Raw genomic sequence first — 18,459 nt, forward strand, 5'->3', positions numbered from 1 at the left:
GTCTGAAGTTGGACGAGCTCATCCTAGTTCAATGGAGTGGTTAGCACACAGATGTGAAATAGGTAGTCTGTCACAACATTCTCCATGCCATGAATATAGCAATCGTCGGAAGAGTGCTGACACAGTCCATGTGGCGGAAATGTCTTGGTGGAAGGTCCTTAGCCAGGTTACAAATAGCGTCCATGAGAGGCTTGTGATCCGAGTAGATCATGAAGGTTGCCCCTCGAGGTCACTATGGAATGGAAGTGTTTAATCACCTCATACACTGCGAGAAGCTCACGGTCGAAAGCCAACCACTTACACACTTACACTAGCTCTTAGTCAGTTTCTTGGAAAAGAAGAACAGCAGTTGGGTGGAGTCGGCAGTATGATGTTGTAAAACAGCACCAACATCTGAGTCCCTGGCATCAGTCGTGGTCAAAACACGGACCTCAGAGTAAGGGTGGGTGAGTGTGATGACTTTGGCGAGGGCAGTTTGAAGATTACGAAATGCGTTGAGCAATGGGTTTGGTCCAGTTCAACTTCTGTTTCCCCGTGGTGTTTCTACCAGAGTGGGCGTCAGTGAGGGCCAATTGGATAGAGGCAGCCTGAGGTATATGGTGGCAGTGAAAATTTTGACTTACCCAGAAAACAACCGAGTTGAGCATAATCTTCAGGAAGTGTGAGATCAAGTGTAGATTTGATAGGAGAATCCGTCAGTCAGAGGTCGTCAGCAGAGACAGTATGGTCTAGGAACGTAACTTATGTGGAACAGAGTTGAAATTTATCATGGTTGATCACCATGCCATTGGCAGCTAGGGCCGAATGGACTGCATTGATGTGGACTTGATGCTCCTCAGCAGAGGGGGCAAAGATCAGTATGTCATCTATGTAAGCATATGCAAATGGCAGGGGTAGCAAAGTGGAATTAATGAACTGCTGCCATGCCTGCGCAACATTTTTCAATCCATAAGGCATGTAACAGTACTCAAATAGGTCAAAAGGTGTGATGATGGCCATCTTCAGAATATCAGGCAGGTGCATAGGGGTTTGATGGTACCCCTTCAACCCAATCTAAGACAGAGAAGAACTTAGAACCATGTAGTAATAGCGTGAAATCCTGGATATGAGGAATGGTATAGTTGTTAATAATTGTGTGACCATTAAGGAACCTGTAGTCCTCTCATATGCATAATGAGCTATCCTTTTTAGGAACAAGGTGGGTAGGTGCAGATCAGCTACTATCAAAGGGGCGGATCATACCCGAAGCCAACAAATCCTGAATGATTTCTTTTGGATGCAGAAGTTTGGAAGTGTTAAGGCACCTAGCCTTATAATCTACAGGTGGACCATCTGTAGGGCGAGTCCTATGACAAATGCCATTACTGATGGCCAATACCCATGATGGGAGACCAGTGAGGGGGCAAAAGGAGGTCCAGATGCAAAGAGGGTTCATTGACCTCGCTGGGTTGGGGCGGTGTGGTCAGGGCGTCAGCTGTAGTCGATGAAGGAAGGCATGTCACAAAAGACATGCAATGCGATGAATCCCAAGTAGCATGAACAAGTGTGTCTTCGAGATTCACCTACGGCGATGTGGAAATGGCAGCAGTCGGTGGAATGCTCGACACAGGAGCAATGTGATGAGAAGACACAGTAGATATGTGTGTTGGGTCACCTCATTGCAATTCTGCAGATAGGCGATGTGCCATACGCTATGTGTGTGACAATTCAGCAGAGGCAGTGGCAATGCAGGTGCGTAACACATCATGCTGGGTGCAGAGTTCGTCGATTTGTGATCATGCATCCAACAGTCAGAGAGCAGTGTAGTAATGCGCTCAAGCAGAGATGCACAAGTGGAAAGCATTGCCAAGGAAGTGGAGAATAAAGTCGTGCTGAACTCATTTGAGCACGGAACAGTAGAATCAGATGTATGGCGGAGTGCAGCGGCCTGCAGGTCAGGTGAAAGTTCGTAATGGTGTAGGAAGTCCAACCCAATCACAGGTTCATCCACATCAGTGACATGGAGAGTCCAACGGAAGGTGTGGACTGGTGAGAGGCAAAGTGACATCTTGCTGGAGCCAAGTACCACAATAGGAGAGTGATTTGCAGCAATAAAAGCGAGGTCAGCAGGGGAAAGCACGTTGCCAGGGTGCTTGGCCAGGATAATGCTGAAGTCATTGCCAGTGTCAACGAGAAGGAGGGTGCCCAATGACAAGCCAGTGGCATAGAGATGTCGTGCCACTGGAGCAAGTGGTGTCGTGTTGGATGGTAGGCACCGTGAAGGACCACGTTGAGAAAAGGCAGCACCTGCTGGAATTCTTTGGGTAGGTGCAAGGCGTGCGACAGTTGCATGAGGTGTCCCTGTGTGCAGCTTGGTACCAGCATAGCAGGTAGGCTTCGAGATGAAGTGGTGTGGAGTGGGAGTGCGCCGCAGCTGGCTGCGTCAATTCTGGTAGCCGCTTGGGCTGCTGTTCGGGCAAGGTTGGCTGCCGTCTGGAGGCTGCAGGCAGTACCTCGTGTAAGCCACTAGGTGGCAGCTCCTGGCAGGCAGCTGAGGAGCTGAGGTGAACACACTGGCCTCTGCAGGCCAGGCGTGGAACTGAAGGTGCAGGCATGCCAACTGACAATGATGGAGATGTTGTGCGTGACAGTTAGTGTTGGTGATGAATGATAACGTAAGCTCAATCAGCCATACGCAAATGAACCTTGAGTGGGTCAGCAACATGAGACATCAGATGAATCTGTAGATCCAAAGGCATTTTGACCATCGACAACGTCCAAAGTATGGCATCAGGTAATACATGAGCATCAATTAACACACATAGGTGCCACCAAAGCTGCGAAGGTGTGTGCTCATTGAGGTGCTTGTTGTGAATAATGTGGTGGATAGCTTCTGCCAGGGTGCAAGAAAGGTGCTTGATAAGCAGTGCTTTCACCGTCGAATATTTGTGTGAGGTGGGGAGTGAGGGAAGAAGGTCATTGATGAGGTCTCGATGAGCATGGTCGTGATCCACCAGGCAGACAAAATGTGCATCATCGTCCGAAATACCATGGATATCCAGTAGGAAATCCAGTTATGCAAACCTACTCTTTGGGTTATCTTTTTGCAAAGCAGGCAGCTTACGAAACCTGCTGGGTAACACATATTGAGGCAGCACCAGCAGACAAAGATTTGAGCGAGCAGAGCAGGACACCTCTGACACCTGAAGTGTAGTAGCGGCGGATGGTGCATCGCCTAAGGTCTGCATGGGGGGTCAGTTGCACAGGAGTGAACAGGTGCAAAAGGTGGCACAATGTGTCCCAACTGCAGGCCTGATGATGAACACAGCACGGGTGTAACAGCCAGTGCCGCTGCAACCGCGGGTGGAAGGCGGTCGCGATGCAGACACAGGGAGGCTGGCCCATAACTGGCACAGGTGGAATGGCTGGTGCAATTATGAAAGGGGGCAGAAGGTGATTGTGGTGTAAAAATGGAGTGCCGGCTGTGGAAACTGGCACAGTTGAGGCGACCAGCATTGCTGAGATGGCGTGCGGGAGGGGTATTGTGACACTAGGTATATAAGAATGTGCAACCCCATGCATAGGAATGTTTGAATCACAGTTCTTGAACGTTGTCAGCATATCAAACCAAATCAAAGGAGTCTGCATAGCTGAGGGGTAAACCAAAACATCCTTAACAGGGTTATCGGCCACGATGTCACAAGGTGGCATGCACTGTCCATGTAGTGGCCATTGGTGCATAGTCGCACTTGATGGTGGCCATGTTGAGCCAGTTAAGGTTAAGTGTCCACCGGCATTGCCGAGCATAGATAGTTGTTCACTTTTAACCAAATGCATATTAGGTACACTTGAACAATCGTGGTCACAAGCACAGTTAATAGGAAGCATAGCACTAGTGCCAAAAAACACTGGTAGATCCATTGTTCCGAAGACAATGTGGGCTGGCACACAAAGTCATTTTTTTAATGATGAAGAGAAGCAGAAACTAACACACAAACATACGATGATGATGTTGGCATCACCACTGTGGTTATCACATGTTGTAGGTTGGTAATAACACATTTTAAATATCATAAATGATTTATTAGTCATGAAGCAAGAAGAACAAAACATGGTTGAACACATGTTGCACATGGAGAGAGAACATAGAACAAAAATTGTCCAAAGATTATACAGTCAAAGATATGGTGCACTACGCCAGAGGAACCACATGCTATTTGTGTTGTACAGATTAAGATTTTTTCTTATGTACATGATGTTTTGATAGATTTATTCACATGGAACTGTTAAATTTCTAGCTTTTTGAATAAACCTTTACAGTGTGCCCTGTTACAGCTATTTGTTACTAATCGTACAGATGTTTTCTGTAGTTGAAAATAGTTTGTATATTCCCAGCACTTATTCTCCAAAACATTTGCCCATAACTGAGGATTGAATACATATATCCAAAGTAGGCAACTTTGAGGCATGAAATGCTGTACACAGGTGCAAAGATTCACAGGCTATAACATGCTGAGGATAGCTTCTTTGCCAAAATTCTCACATGTTCTGTCCACGTATTTTGAAGCAGAAGTTGCCAATTTGTAAAGTTTTAAATTTTATTTTGAATTTAAAGGATTCTGATTTTCTGGAAGTTCCTGAAGGTATCTTTACCAAAATATAGAATCCTACTCTAAACTTGAGCTAATGAATCAAAGTCTATATAGAAAATGTTCTGTCTTTTATAAAGACTATGTAAATCACATTTCATCTGGACTAATATTTAATATTAGCAAAAAACACCCTTAAGCAGAAAACACACCTAAATGAGAGCATCACTGTTCTCGTAAAAACCACATAATCTTTGAAAAGGCACCTGCAAGATATACTGCCATCTGATTTAAATAGTATTATTATAAAAATGTTCAAATGTGTGTGAATTCTTAAAGGACCAAACTGCTGAGGTCATTGGTCCCTCGACTTACACACTACTTACACTAACTTATGCTAAGAACAACACACACACACCCATACCTGAAGAAGGACTTGACCCTCCAGTGGGAGGGTAGTATTATTACTGCTCACTTTTGCTGATAGAGCAAGATACCATAGAGTGAAAGAATTCTGTTCCTTAAGGAAGTTCTTATGTTGTGTGCCACTGAGTCACAATATCCCTTTTAAGTAGCTGAAACATTCTTTTACATTTACATTTATACTCTGCAAGCCACCCAACGGTGTGTGGCGGAGGGCACTTTATGTACCACTGTCATTACCTCCCTTTTCTGTTCCAGTCACGTATGGTTCGCGGGAAGAACGACTGTCTGAAAGCCTCTGTGCACGCTCGAATCTCTCTAATGTTACATTTGTGATCTCCTCGGGAGGTATAAGTAAGGGGAAGCAATATATTCGATACCTCATCCAGAAACGCACCCTCTCGAAACCTGGCGAGCAAGCTACACCGTGATGCACAGCGCCTTTCTTGCAGAGTCTGCCACTTGAGTTTGCTAAACATCTCCGTAACGCTATCACGGTTACCAAATAACCCTGTGACGAAACGCGCCACTCTTCTTTGGATCTTCTCTATCTCCTCCGTCAACCTGATCCGATATGGATCCCACACTGATGAGCAATACTCAAGTATAGGTCGAATGAGTGTTTTGTAAGCCAAGTAGTAAGTTAGTAAAAAGAGCAGTCCCAGTATTGGGCCTTATGTTTTTCCTCATCTTACGTTCACCCGTTATGTGTTTAATTTTAAACATGCAATATAGATGCCATTCTGACTTTTCATTTTTGTTATGAGCAGAAATTTCCATACATGAAAGACAGATGCCACTAATGGCATAACTTTTTAGCCTCAAAGTAGAATTTTATGGCTGACATACTCAAAGGCCTTGGCAAAGTGACTGAAAATACTCAAACATAACAGTTCCTGTAGTTTAATTTTTCCACAAATTCATTTGTGAGATCATGCATTGCTTTCTCTGTAGAAAGCTCTTAACAGATAAAAACAGATAGGAAAGTAGCAAGTCATGCTGAGAAAAATGAGACAGAAAACTAAACAGATTCTAACATTTTTAACTGATGGAATGTCTGAACTTGGTCTGTATTAGAGGTGATTTTATTATCTCTATTTCTATAAACTGATTTCATTACAGGTAATTTAGATCACCAAGGAAAATATGCTCAAGCCATTGGCTGATTATGGAGAGGCTCACATCCCAACATAAGTTATTAACCTGTTAACATAACGATGTTTTTTTCTTTTCTTTTCAAATTATGATACAAAAATAATACATTTTTATAAATGAAAACATTCTGTAATGAATGACATTACATAAAGACATATATAGATAGCTTTTAAAGCTCAAAATAATGACATAAAATTTTGAAGATCACAAATAATAAAATCACGAGTATACTTGTGCAATGGATTTCGATTAAAATATCCTGAAACTTGAAGTCATATTTTAGTTTCTGTGTAGCTATGATTTCTTACTGTGTATTTTACAACGGTTTCCTGTGAATATTAATCAAGATAGCACTTAAATCTCAAAACAATGAGTTACAAAATTTTGAAGTTCACAAATAATAAAATTCTGAGTATACTCGTACACTGGACTTTGACTAAAATATACTGACTAACCACGCATTTCACAATGGTTTTCTGTGGGGACAAATCTTGGAGGAACTGGCTGAAGCACAGTGTGTGTATTAACCTCATACACTGGCGAGCATTTGTTATTATTACTCAACTGGTGAACTGTTGACACTTTCAGTCTCTAACAAAGTAACATCACAGTCACTTTCACTTTCTGGACCGCTAAATTCAATGTCAAACTCAGGATCATTACAGTCATCTATTTTGAAAGCATTGCCTAAACAAAAATACATCTGAGAGGCTGAAAATTTACATTTTGTTGTTGAGTACCCAAAGTTGCACACAGGAAAGATAATAACTAGTGGCAACCACCTACGCCAAAACTCAACAGCCATGCAACAAATGTAGTATCAGGTGCTCTCTGGTGGCTGAACACTTAACTACCAGTGCTGAAATGGATACAGGCAGGCTTTTATTTTTTTCGAAAGTATAGTCTTAAGTTTTCCAAGTATACTTGAGATTTTAAGTTTCTGTCAAAGAATAAAAACAAGATAATGAAGGGCTTTATGTTAAGGGGTTAATGCTCTACCATAGTCAAGAGAATGACTAGTCCCTATGGACATGATTTTCTGAATCATTTTCAAATGGTCAGCTTTCAGGAACTTAATGAAAATTGTATGAAAAGGAGAACCCACTAGAAAATCTGTAAAAACACCACAAGATATATAACTAGCCACCACTTATCTTCAGAAAGCAAAATTCAATTAGTGCTAGTTGTTATATTCAATAGAAATCAACTGGAACTATTAATTTCTTCCTCAAATAGATTGCAGGGATAGGTTTGGGAAGATTGAGAAGGAGGTGCATGTCAGTCAGTCCTAAGGTAGTCATGGATCCACCTGTTGTGAGGCCACTGGGTTCGAATGGTTCAAATGGTTCTAAGCACCACGGGACTTAACATCTGAGGTCATCAGCCCCCTAGACTTAGAACTACTTAAATCTAACTAACCTAAGAACATCACACACATCCATGCCTGAGGCAGGATTCGAACCTGCGACCGTAGCAGCAGCGCCGTTCCGGACTGAAGCGCCTAGAACTGCTCGACCACCACGGCCGGCGAGGCCACTGGGAACAAACATTAAGAGGAAGGACTAAGGGGCAGTAGAAGGTTTGAGTGGCCTACTTCTCCTTCCTAACCTTGCAGATTCAAAAGACAGACTTTTTTATTGTTAAATGTTTCTGGAGGCAAAACATAAGTACTGGCCAACTGTTCTGTTTTCTTGTATTTTTTCAGTATATCTATAGTATCTATCTTTGAGTGTTTAGCAGAAGGTTCAATTTTTCTGCCATAGTGCTAAAATAATCACTGCAACTGGTGGCAAATGAATTCAATGTGGCTTGTGCACATGAAGATTGCTTTCAGTTTGTTAATTCAATAAAATCTTCTTGGGTATCTTGCTGAATCAATTCACAGCTTGTCCTTGAAATTCTGGAAGGCATTAATGGCTTGACTGCCATCCAACCTTGTGTTTATGAGGCCAGCACACAAAACACAGTATGTCATTCTCTTCTAGATGCTTCCAATTTAAACAATAGAAAATCCAAGTCGGAATATCAACAATATACAAAAAAGATAGATTGATACTCACCATAAAGATGACACGTTAAGATGCAGACAGGCAAAATGAAAAGATACTTACACTTTGGCTATTGGCCAAAGCATTCTTTAGAAAAGAAAACACACACATTTTTATTCATTAAAGCAATTGGGGGAGGGGGAGGAGGGGAGTGTGGAAAAGGAGAGAAGCAGAAAGACTGTAGATGTATTGGTGGAATAGATGGCTGTGTAGCCTGTGGTGCTGGAATGGGAACAGGGAAGGGGACAGGTGGCTAAAGGACAATGACTTATGAAGGAGGAGGCCAGGACGGTTATGGGAATGCAGGATATATTGCAGGGAGAGTTCCCACCTGTGAAATTCAGAAAAGTTGGTGTTGGTAGGAAGGATCCAGATGGCAGATGCTGTGAAGCAGTCATTGAAGAATATGTTACCTAGACAAACGTAGCCCTGAAATTTCTTTACTCTACATTAATTATTTTTTAGTGTTGCAATTGTTTCTGCCATCAGTATTTTTACTTAATGTCTGTAGGTATCTTTATATGTCTATAACAGCTATTGTATTTCCCTTGAAATAAAATGGAAGGTTTATTTCTTTATATGCTCTGCATTCTTGGCTACTTCACTAAGGATACATAAAACGAACATTAAATGTAAACAAATTAACTTTTGTGTACAATAGACATCTGTATGCTTATTATTTTTACCATGCTCCACACCCTTAAAGATCTATGTTATACATTCTTGATTACTACATTAAAGATACATAAAATAAGACCTAAATGTAAACGGATTAAATTTTGTGTAAAATATGTATCTGTATACTCATTGTTTCTACTATCTTCCACACCAATAAGGATCTCCCGACTTTGTATGCAATGAATAAACTACATAAGTAATCTAATTTAATCTAAATTCCATGCTGAAAGAATAAATCAGAGTCAATTCATCAATCATACTCATATGTCATAGCGTTTTGGACACTTAGTGTCCTTCTTCAGAAGGTTATACCTATTACATTATTTGTGAGTGACAGCAGTAAGATACATGCAGCAAAATGCTGCGGTTATGTGGTTCACAGTGCTTGTACAAAAATGGTATAAAGAAGCCAAACAATGAGTGCAGACATCATGGTACAACTAAGATATTAAAATCGCACCCATATGTAACATCTCTTCCTCTTAAGTGACAGTCTAGGCTCTGCCTTTACATACTTCACTGAGTACTTCAGCCAGATTTGCCACAAGATGCTAAGAGTTACATGAATTTCACATTAGTTTGAGGAGTATCATCTGCAGTATTGTGGACTGTTAAAGATATCGTGTGTATAAAGCATAAAACTGTGAATATTTAGAACTGTGTAAATCCCAGTTCCAACCAAAAAAACTAGTTTTGTAGGAAATGCTTTTTTAGGTTTTGACACAAAACTGGACATACCAGCAGCAAAATTCATGTCATAGTAAAGTTATTATATAAAACTGAGGCTTTGAAATGTAAATACACTTCAGTGAACAGGTGTGTATCGCTGCCGTAAGAAAACCAACACCCTAAAAAACATATCAAACACTTTGGTGTTTTCACTGTGGCTAATGAAAATTATATGAATTATGCAAAAAGAGGTGAAACTGCATTTTATGTGTAAAATGTATTGCCAGATTTCATTTTCACTGCACTAAAAATGATCCCCCTATGAAGGGAAGCAATCAGTTTTTCATGACTGGAAATGTGGCCAGTGCTGCACTGTAAATGTGACAGGAACAATGAACAGCAAAAACAGTGCCATTAACAGTGTAAAATTATTGCTTTTGGATGATGTAATGATTGCAAACATGTCTATTTGTACAGAATTTGTTCATCTGAAGGAATAGTTAACAAAATTATCAATGTAGAAGAAGTAAATAATCTAAAACCTTCAGTTTGTGAATATTAAGTGGCTGAATAAAAGTCTGGGTATATGTAAATTCTGTGGCTGCTTGTGGCCAAGGAAATGAAAAATTAAAGAATAATTGTTTAGCAAGCAGCAATAGTGTACATATCTGTATGTTGACACAGAGACACCCTCACAGTAAAGTTGTAAAAGCCCCAACAGAAAGTAGGTGATAAAGCAGCAGGGAAACATTCCCAGAAGATGCACTTGATTTTAACCATCTGCAATATATGCAGAATGCTGTAATATCAATGGACAACGCATTAGTCACCCCCTCAAAAGAGCACAGTGGTCACTTTGGAGTAATTTATATGGTCTCATATAGCCTTCAACTGCTGACATGATGGCAGTGAAGTAGTGTGTATGTGCAGATGTGCAGTGCAGAATGATGGGTCCACTTATGGACATGATAAAATGCACATGACCACACCATGAATGAGGTTGCCTATTTTGTTGGTGTATCAACATGGGATGCCTGACACGTTTACAAAGAACTGAGTAGCACTTGCATTTACATAATTATTAACATACATTTTAATTTGTTGTTAGTATTCTCTATGGAAGTAAACTGACTCATCCACATCTCAGAAGGCTCCTTCATGATGGAGTTTCTGGAACACTGTATGAATGAATTACTGAAGACAAACTGCTATGTGACAATGTGTGTGTGTGTGTGTGTGTGTGTGTGTGTGTGTGTGTGTGTGGGAGGGGGGGGGGGGGAGGTCCAGGAAAGAGGGGGGGGGGAGTTCTGCCAGCATACAATTAGGTTAGCAGAAACAATGCTATTTCAATTACTGAAATGGTAAGCACCATTTATCTAAGCATGACTGCTTATTGTTTGTGATTTCATAATTCTAATGTAACAAACAAGCCTCATAGCTATTTATGTGACATCAAAACATGTGCCTTTATTTGTATATATGTCACAAGTGGTACTGTGGCTGTGCTCCTTTCAAAGATATACTTTGGCTCTCCTGAAGGCATCAATAAATGCCTCAGTTGTTGGGGTGTCATCATGACTGCAGCAGCCGGTGTAGCAGATGAATTAAAGCAGAAGCTCTTTATAAGTCCAGCTAGTTCATTTATTGCAAATTTGGAAACTATTGCTGTCTTTTCTTCCTTTCAAAGGGGCAACCTGCCTTCATACTCAATATTTACATAGCGATATGTAATATGAATAAGTGCGCTGGTCGTGTGAAAGGTGTTCTAATTTGAGTGAAAAATTGCAACTACTGCTATATTTTCTTTCTTTGAAAGTCAGGACTTGTCAACTACATAGTAGTTATTTATGTAGTGGTATGTATTACAAAAAGTACTTCTGCAGAAACTGCCACAATGAATTATGTCCTAATTTGTCCAAAAAATTACAATTTTGCTGCCAGGAAAGTAAACTTCTTCCTTTGCTCTTGAAAGTAACTGAAACAACTAGAAAAAACACCTGCAGAAATGCATGTGCACGAGTACCGGAAAATATTACATCTTCATTTGTCAATCTGAAGATGTTCTTGGTTGGAAAACAAGTCTTTCAAAACACTAGCTTGTAAATTTTCTTTTATAGGCAGCTGACAGTGCAACTAAGTCACCTTTTAATGTTTTCTCCCAAGTGCCAGTATTTTTTCATGTTTCTTGTTCTGGCAATGAGTGGTAGATTGTTCTTATCAGATAATCAACGTGTTTTGAATATTCACTCACATTTCCATGTTTCATGCTTAATTTGTAAATTATTGGCAATGATAAGTCCTAAAAGCTCTCAGAAAACATGAAGGTGAATAATAAAATTTTTTGCAGGTGGCAGGGCACAAACCTTATTTGCTGCACTTGTAATTCAACTTCCTCACCCACTATCGAGGGGGTTAAGCTAGTAACTTTGTCCTGTGGCATACATCTCATGAAACCTTTAAATGCCAATAATTCATTATCTAACATTTAATATCAATAAATTGTACGTTTTTGAGAGAGCCTGAGCATGCTAGTTTTTTGGAACATTTTTTATAAATCATAAGTTATAATGTGGTTACAATATACAACACACCAAATATGTTCCTAACAAATTCCAATATGCCACCACGCAGGTGCTACATCCAAAGTACGGCTTTGAAAGGAGAACAGCCACAGTACCTCTCTTAACGTATATACAAATAAAGGCATGTCATCCAAACCACAAAAATCTCTTGTTACTCACATCAACATTTCCATGATAGACTGCTGATGCCAGGTCTCTGTCACATTGCGCCTGCCAATCCATTTTCTCTTTTTTGCAGAGGCAGCTTCCTAAGCAAAAACAGTGAAATTTATAAAAAAACAGCTGCCATATACATGAAGCTCACACGGAAAAATAGTAAAAAATAACATATACACTCCAAAATTGCAGTGACATTTATATACAATTAAAATGCTGTTTCCAATTTGTCATAAGGCATAATGTTTGGAAAGTACTGATTTGCCAGTATTTCAATCCCTTCAATTAGATTCAAAGTATTCTAAAATCTGTGTAGGTTATCATCTTAATTTTTAGGCCCTGCCACTGTGATCTTGCTACATATGGGGCTATTTTTCACAAAGTAGGAACATTTCTGACAGAAATGCTTGTTAGTTGTTTCTATGACAAATGGTAAACATATCATGCTTAGAGAATTGTGCGAATGTGTTTTTGTTTGCTAGTGATGGTGACATGGCATTTGGGAATTAGAAGCACTTACAAGGCAAGATGATGCTGAGTGTAAATTGTAAGTATGTTAGTTCTGTAATAAATGCATCACAAATAATAAAGAATGCTTAATGTGTAAAAAAAATTGATTTATGTCATGATGATATGTGTATGGCATGCTTTATTGTCAGAAAAATTTCTGAGAGAGGAATTGGACAGACAGAAAATTGCATAAATGAAATCCCAAATGGAGCAAGTACATTGTTGTTTAAATCTTCAGATCTGACATCAGAATTATGCTGCTGCATTATGCATGCAGTAAAAGGCATGATGAGCATAAGTTGTAATACTGTATATCATTTCACATGTGCAGATGAGAAGCAAAAAATATGCTATTGTGTAAGATGTTATGAATAAGATCCTGACAAAATGGTAAAGAAGAAGGACTGCAAAGTCAAAATTATTGCCACACTTTTAGAAGTGTTACAAGCTTTAAATTATAAATGTGATAAACTCAAACAACAAAACAGTAAATGTGAAAATAAAAGAAACAGTGATGTGGTATTAGATATTGATAGGCCTAATATAGACCTGTGGAAACAAATGTGATTGCGTATGCAAAAAATACGGGAAACATAAAAGTGATACTGTGTGCAAAGTGTGATACAAAATTTCACTTTCGATGTGCAAAGGAAAACTCCTCATTGAAAGGAAATGAGAACTTCATAAAAATTTGGAAGTGTAATGTGGTGTCACTGCCAGACACCACACTTGCTAGGTGGTAGCCTTTAAATCGGCCGCGGTCTCTTAGTATACATCGGACCCGCGTGTTGCCACTATCAGTGATTGCTGACCGAGCACCGCCATGTGGCAAGTCTAGTCTAGAGAGACTCCCTAGCACTCACCCCAGTTGTACAGCTGACTTTGCTAGCGATGGTTCACTGTCTACAGATGCTCTCAATTGCAGAGACGACAGTTTAGCATAGACTTCGGCTACGTCATTTGCTACGACCTAGCAAGGCGCAATATTCAGTTACTATAATTACTTCAAGAATGTATTCTGAACAGATAATATTGTGAACCATGTACCATCAAGAGCGACGTTCATCATTAATGGATTAAAGTTAAGTATCAAACTAATTACGTCTGCTTTCTGAATTCTCATTCCTTGTCATGTTCCAGACATCACGTCAGTATAGCTCTTCCCTCCTCACACTAGCCTGCTTGAGCTAAAGCGCATTTTGGCTCCCACTCGTAACACGGTGTTTGCTCTTCAGCTAACACAAAATTGGCGATGAGCAGTAACAATGGTGATCTTAACTATACTGACATATGTCATTGAGACTGCCCAGATTTCGTTGTGTAGTGGCTTCGCCTCAATCTCCAGATGTACTGTCTGAATTTTATCGCTTACAGAATCAGCAGATGCAGGCATTACTGGATGCCCTTGGACAGCTCGTCCGGGGTCAATGTGCAATGCAAAATGATGCGGCAGCCGCTGCTCCACCACTAACGCAGCCACAACACGCAGTTGCACCGACCTTCAGACCTTTTGATGCTGCACTGGAAAGCTGGACGAAGTGGTCACGCTGATTTGGATTCCATCTCACTGCTTACACAATTCAAGATAACGAGCAGCAGCCTTTTCTTTTGTCGTCCGTCGGTGTGCAAACCTACCGTGTGATAATCAAATTATTTCCCCAATGAGATGTAGTAACTCTGTCCTACGAAGAAATTTTGTCTGCATTAGATGCATATTTCAATCAATCAATGTAGTTGCGAAACAGTATACCTACTTTTGTACAAAACATACGGCAGGTCAGACTAATCGGGAGTGGGTTGCAAACTTGCAAGGCCTTACTAGGGATTGTGCTTTTGAGTGTCAATGTGGACTCCCATATTCAGATACTATGGTATGTGATGCAATTGCACAGAACATTTCTGACGTTAATATAAGGGAACAGATTTTTCTCCTAGTCAATTCCTCCCTTCAACAAATAATGGACGTATTGGATTGGCAGGACACGCTTGAGTTTGCTCAGGAATCATTTGAAACTTCGCCAGCCGTGTGTCAGGTTAACTGGCCCGCCGGGCAAGCTGCACGAAGCAGTAAACAGCCCTCGTGCCCGGCTGCGCCGCTGCCGCCAGGCTCTCAGCCACATGTGCCGCGACAGCAAGCAAATGCAGTGCTCAAATCATGCCCGCAGTGTGCTACTAAACATTCTCGTGAGAATTGCCCGTCATGCCAAGCTATTTTCTTTTACTGTAATAAAAAAGAACATGTTCAGAGGGTTTGCCAGAAAAAGCAAAGATCGAAAACTCAAAACCATTCCAGGCCCTTTGCTTCATGCCAGAATCGGAATCGAACCCAGGATACTCAGGCTCATGAAACTTCGCCCATGGAAATTCATGTCGTTCATTCCACTCCACCCAGTGCCACTCTCTCTAACAGCGACTGTGTTCGTCCCACAAATAGTGTGCGTCGACATCACCGGAACTCTCATCACATCACAAGTGATTTTGTACCAGTGTCAGTTCACGTTGCATGAGATAGTCGCTCTTGTCATCAGCAGGACAATAAACTTTTTGTAGACTTGGACATTAACGGCAAAGTGATACCATTCCAGCTCGACACCGGAGCTGCAGTTTCACTGATCAATCAAGACACTTACAAACAGCTGGGCACACCTCCATTGCATGCTGCAAATGTTACATTAACTAGCTATTCAGGTCAAGAGATCCCTGTGTTAGGACAGTGCAGCCTTCTTGCAACATACAAAGGACAAACAAAACTTGTGTCATTTTACGTCCTTCGTTCTTCTTCTGCAGTGAACTTGTTTGGTTTCGATTCATTTCAGTTGTTTAACTTGTTTATAGTAAATCAGGTCCTATCAGTGAACCAGACTGTGCCTTCAGACAATGTTTTCCTCGTCTATGTGAAGAATGTTTGCACCGGACCTCGGTTGCACTAAGAATTATAAAGCACATTTGGAACTGAAAGTAAACGCACAACCCAAATTTTTCAGAGTGCGTAATGTTCGCCATGCATTGCGTGATGAGGTTGCAAAAACATTACACGATTTGGAATCATAAGGTGTAATTGAGCGCGTGCAGGCTTCTCTCTGGGCATCACCCTTAGTGATTTTGCCGAAACCTTCGGGAAAATTGAGACTTCAAGGCAACAGTGAATCCACAACTCGTGATTGCAACTTTTCCTTTACCCCGCCTGGAAGATCTTTTTGACAAACTGTGCCCAGGCACATATTTTTCGAAGTTGGACCTAGCAGATGCGTACCTGCAAATACCGGTGGACGAAGAATCCCAGCGCTTTTTGGTGGTTAACACGCATCTTGGTTTGTATCAATTCAAATGACTGCCATTCGGGTGTGTATACGCCCCTGCATTGTTTCAGCAATATCTACAAACTGTTTGTGCGTCAGTCCCTACTGCAGCAAACTACCAGGACAATATTGTGATCTCCGGAAAGACGGAAGAAGAACATTTAGCCAATCTCAAACATTATTTCAGGTCTTGCAACAAAATGGTCTTCGCTTACGGGAGGACAAATGTGTGTTTTTTGCTCATGACTTGCCATACCTGGCCATGTACTCAATACCCAAGGCATACATCCCAGTCACACGCACCTCCGTGCCATACAAGACTTGCCTTCGCTGCAGAATTTGAAGCAGCTACAGAGTGTGTTGGGAAAAATCAACTATTATCACAGATATGTGCCACATGCCACTTCCATTTCAGCTCCACTTCATCACTTATGCCGTAAAGATGTTCTGTTCATCTGGACGACGGAATGCGAAGGCACCTTTCACCGGTTGAAATCGGCGTTGTTTTCCAATACTTGCCTTACACCATTCGACCCCTAGAAGCCCCTTTTGTTGATGGTGGATGCATCGGATTTTTGGGATCGGTGCTGCACTTGTGCACAAAGATGGCTCGCACGATTGCCCTATTGCCTTTGTGTCCAAATTGCTCTCATCTGTGCAAAGAAATTGTTCACAGATCGAGAAAGAAGCACTGGCTCTCATATGTGGTGTTACAAAGTTTCATGACTTCTTGTATGGTCGTCACTTTACCATAATCACAGACCACAAACCTTTGATATCGCTTTTTCATCTGAATAAGCCTGTTCTTCCACGAACAGTGCAGAAATTCATTCGCTGGACTATTTTCCTCTCACAGTACTGCTATGATATCTTGTATTGGTCCACTGCTAAGCACGGAAACGCCGAAGCATTGTCCTGTTTGCCTGTTGCTGAGGATAGGGCATTCGATTCCTCCGAACTTGCTTGCATGTTCATTGATTCAGAAACCGATGACGTGGTCGAATCGTTTCCGATTGATTTTTGTGGTGTAGCTAGCTCTTGCATGACTCCCGTCTGACATAAATTCTCAACTTATTCACACAGCACTAACATAGTTCCCCTTGTCCATTATCTTCATTACCTGCAGCATTTCACCAATTCCTGAAGGAGTTCAAGAATGATGCACATCTGCACTGAAGAGATCATTGACCATCTCATCTCAGTTATATATATAATTAACAGTGTGTGAATAAGTTGAGAATTTGGATCCGGCAGGAGTTGTGCTAGGGTAGCCCACATAGCTACAATGACCACTGTGTCCACATGGTTCAGTAACCTGCTAGTAAGCAGGAAACTTGGGTTTGAAGCCTGCCCTGGCACAAGTTTTTGACTTTCCCCCCACTGATTTCAGTCAATGTCTGCTTGCAGCCAATGTCTCTAAGTCCTTTGTGTCTTAATTCATAATGGCTGCTAGATCAAGAATTGTGTCTGTCCTTTCAGATATGTCTAAAAGAGCAGGCACCCCCCCCCCCCCCCCCCCCCACACACACACATGTACATTGAATTTAACTGATGAAAGGAGAAAATATAAAAATGCACCAAATGAAGCAGGAAAAGGGAACACAAATATCTAAAAAATGACATTTATAGGAAGTGCAAAATGGCTAATCAGGAATGGCTAGAGGACAAATGTAAGGATATAGAAGCATATATCACTAGCAGAAAAATAGATACTGCCTAAAGGACAATTAAACCAATATTTGGGGAAAAGAGTAGTACTATACGAATATTAAAAGCTCAGATGGAAAACCAGTCCTAAGCAAAGAAGGGAAAGCTTAAAGGTGGAATGAGTATACAGAGGGTATATACAAGGGAAATGAATTGCAGGCAGTATTATAGAAATGGAAGAGGACATACACAAAAAGGACATGGGAGACATGATAGTGCGAGAAGAATTCGAAAGAGCACTGAAACACCTAAGTGGAAACAAGGCCCCAAAACACTCTGTCAGACCTATTGACATCCTTGGGAAAGCCAGCCATGATAAAACTATTCCATCTAGTGTGCATGATATTTGAGACAGTTGAAATACCCTCAAACTTCAAGAAGAATGTAGTAATCACAATTCCAAGCAAAGCAGGTGCTGGCAGGTGTGAACATTATTGAACTATCAGTTTAATAATTCATAGGTGCACAATACTAACACCAATTCTTTACAGAAGAATGGAAAAACTGATAGAATCCAACCTCAGGGAAGATCAGTTTGGATTCTGTAGAAATGTGGGCACACATGAGGCAATACAGACATTACAACCTATCTTAGAAGATAGTTTAAGGAAAGGCAAACCTAAGATTTAGACTTAGAGAAAGCTTTCCACATCATAGCCTGGAA

General features: G+C 41.0%; 1 protein-coding gene across 1 annotated transcript in view; it reads right to left on the reverse strand.

Moving 5' to 3' along the window:
* Nucleotides 1-18,459, reverse strand: part of LOC126417476 (serine/threonine-protein phosphatase 6 regulatory ankyrin repeat subunit A-like) — a 408,260-nt gene that overhangs the window by 322,943 nt on the left and 66,858 nt on the right. Inside the window, exon 2 of the mRNA XM_050085121.1 lies at nt 12,283-12,371. Coding sequence (XP_049941078.1) covers nt 12,283-12,345 — 63 coding nt within the window. The 5' untranslated portion in view covers nt 12,346-12,371. The remainder of the gene's footprint in view (nt 1-12,282; nt 12,372-18,459) is intronic.

The sequence above is a fragment of the Schistocerca serialis genome, chromosome 1, assembly GCF_023864345.2.
Source record: "Schistocerca serialis cubense isolate TAMUIC-IGC-003099 chromosome 1, iqSchSeri2.2, whole genome shotgun sequence".
Classification (NCBI taxonomy): domain Eukaryota; kingdom Metazoa; phylum Arthropoda; class Insecta; order Orthoptera; family Acrididae; genus Schistocerca; species Schistocerca serialis.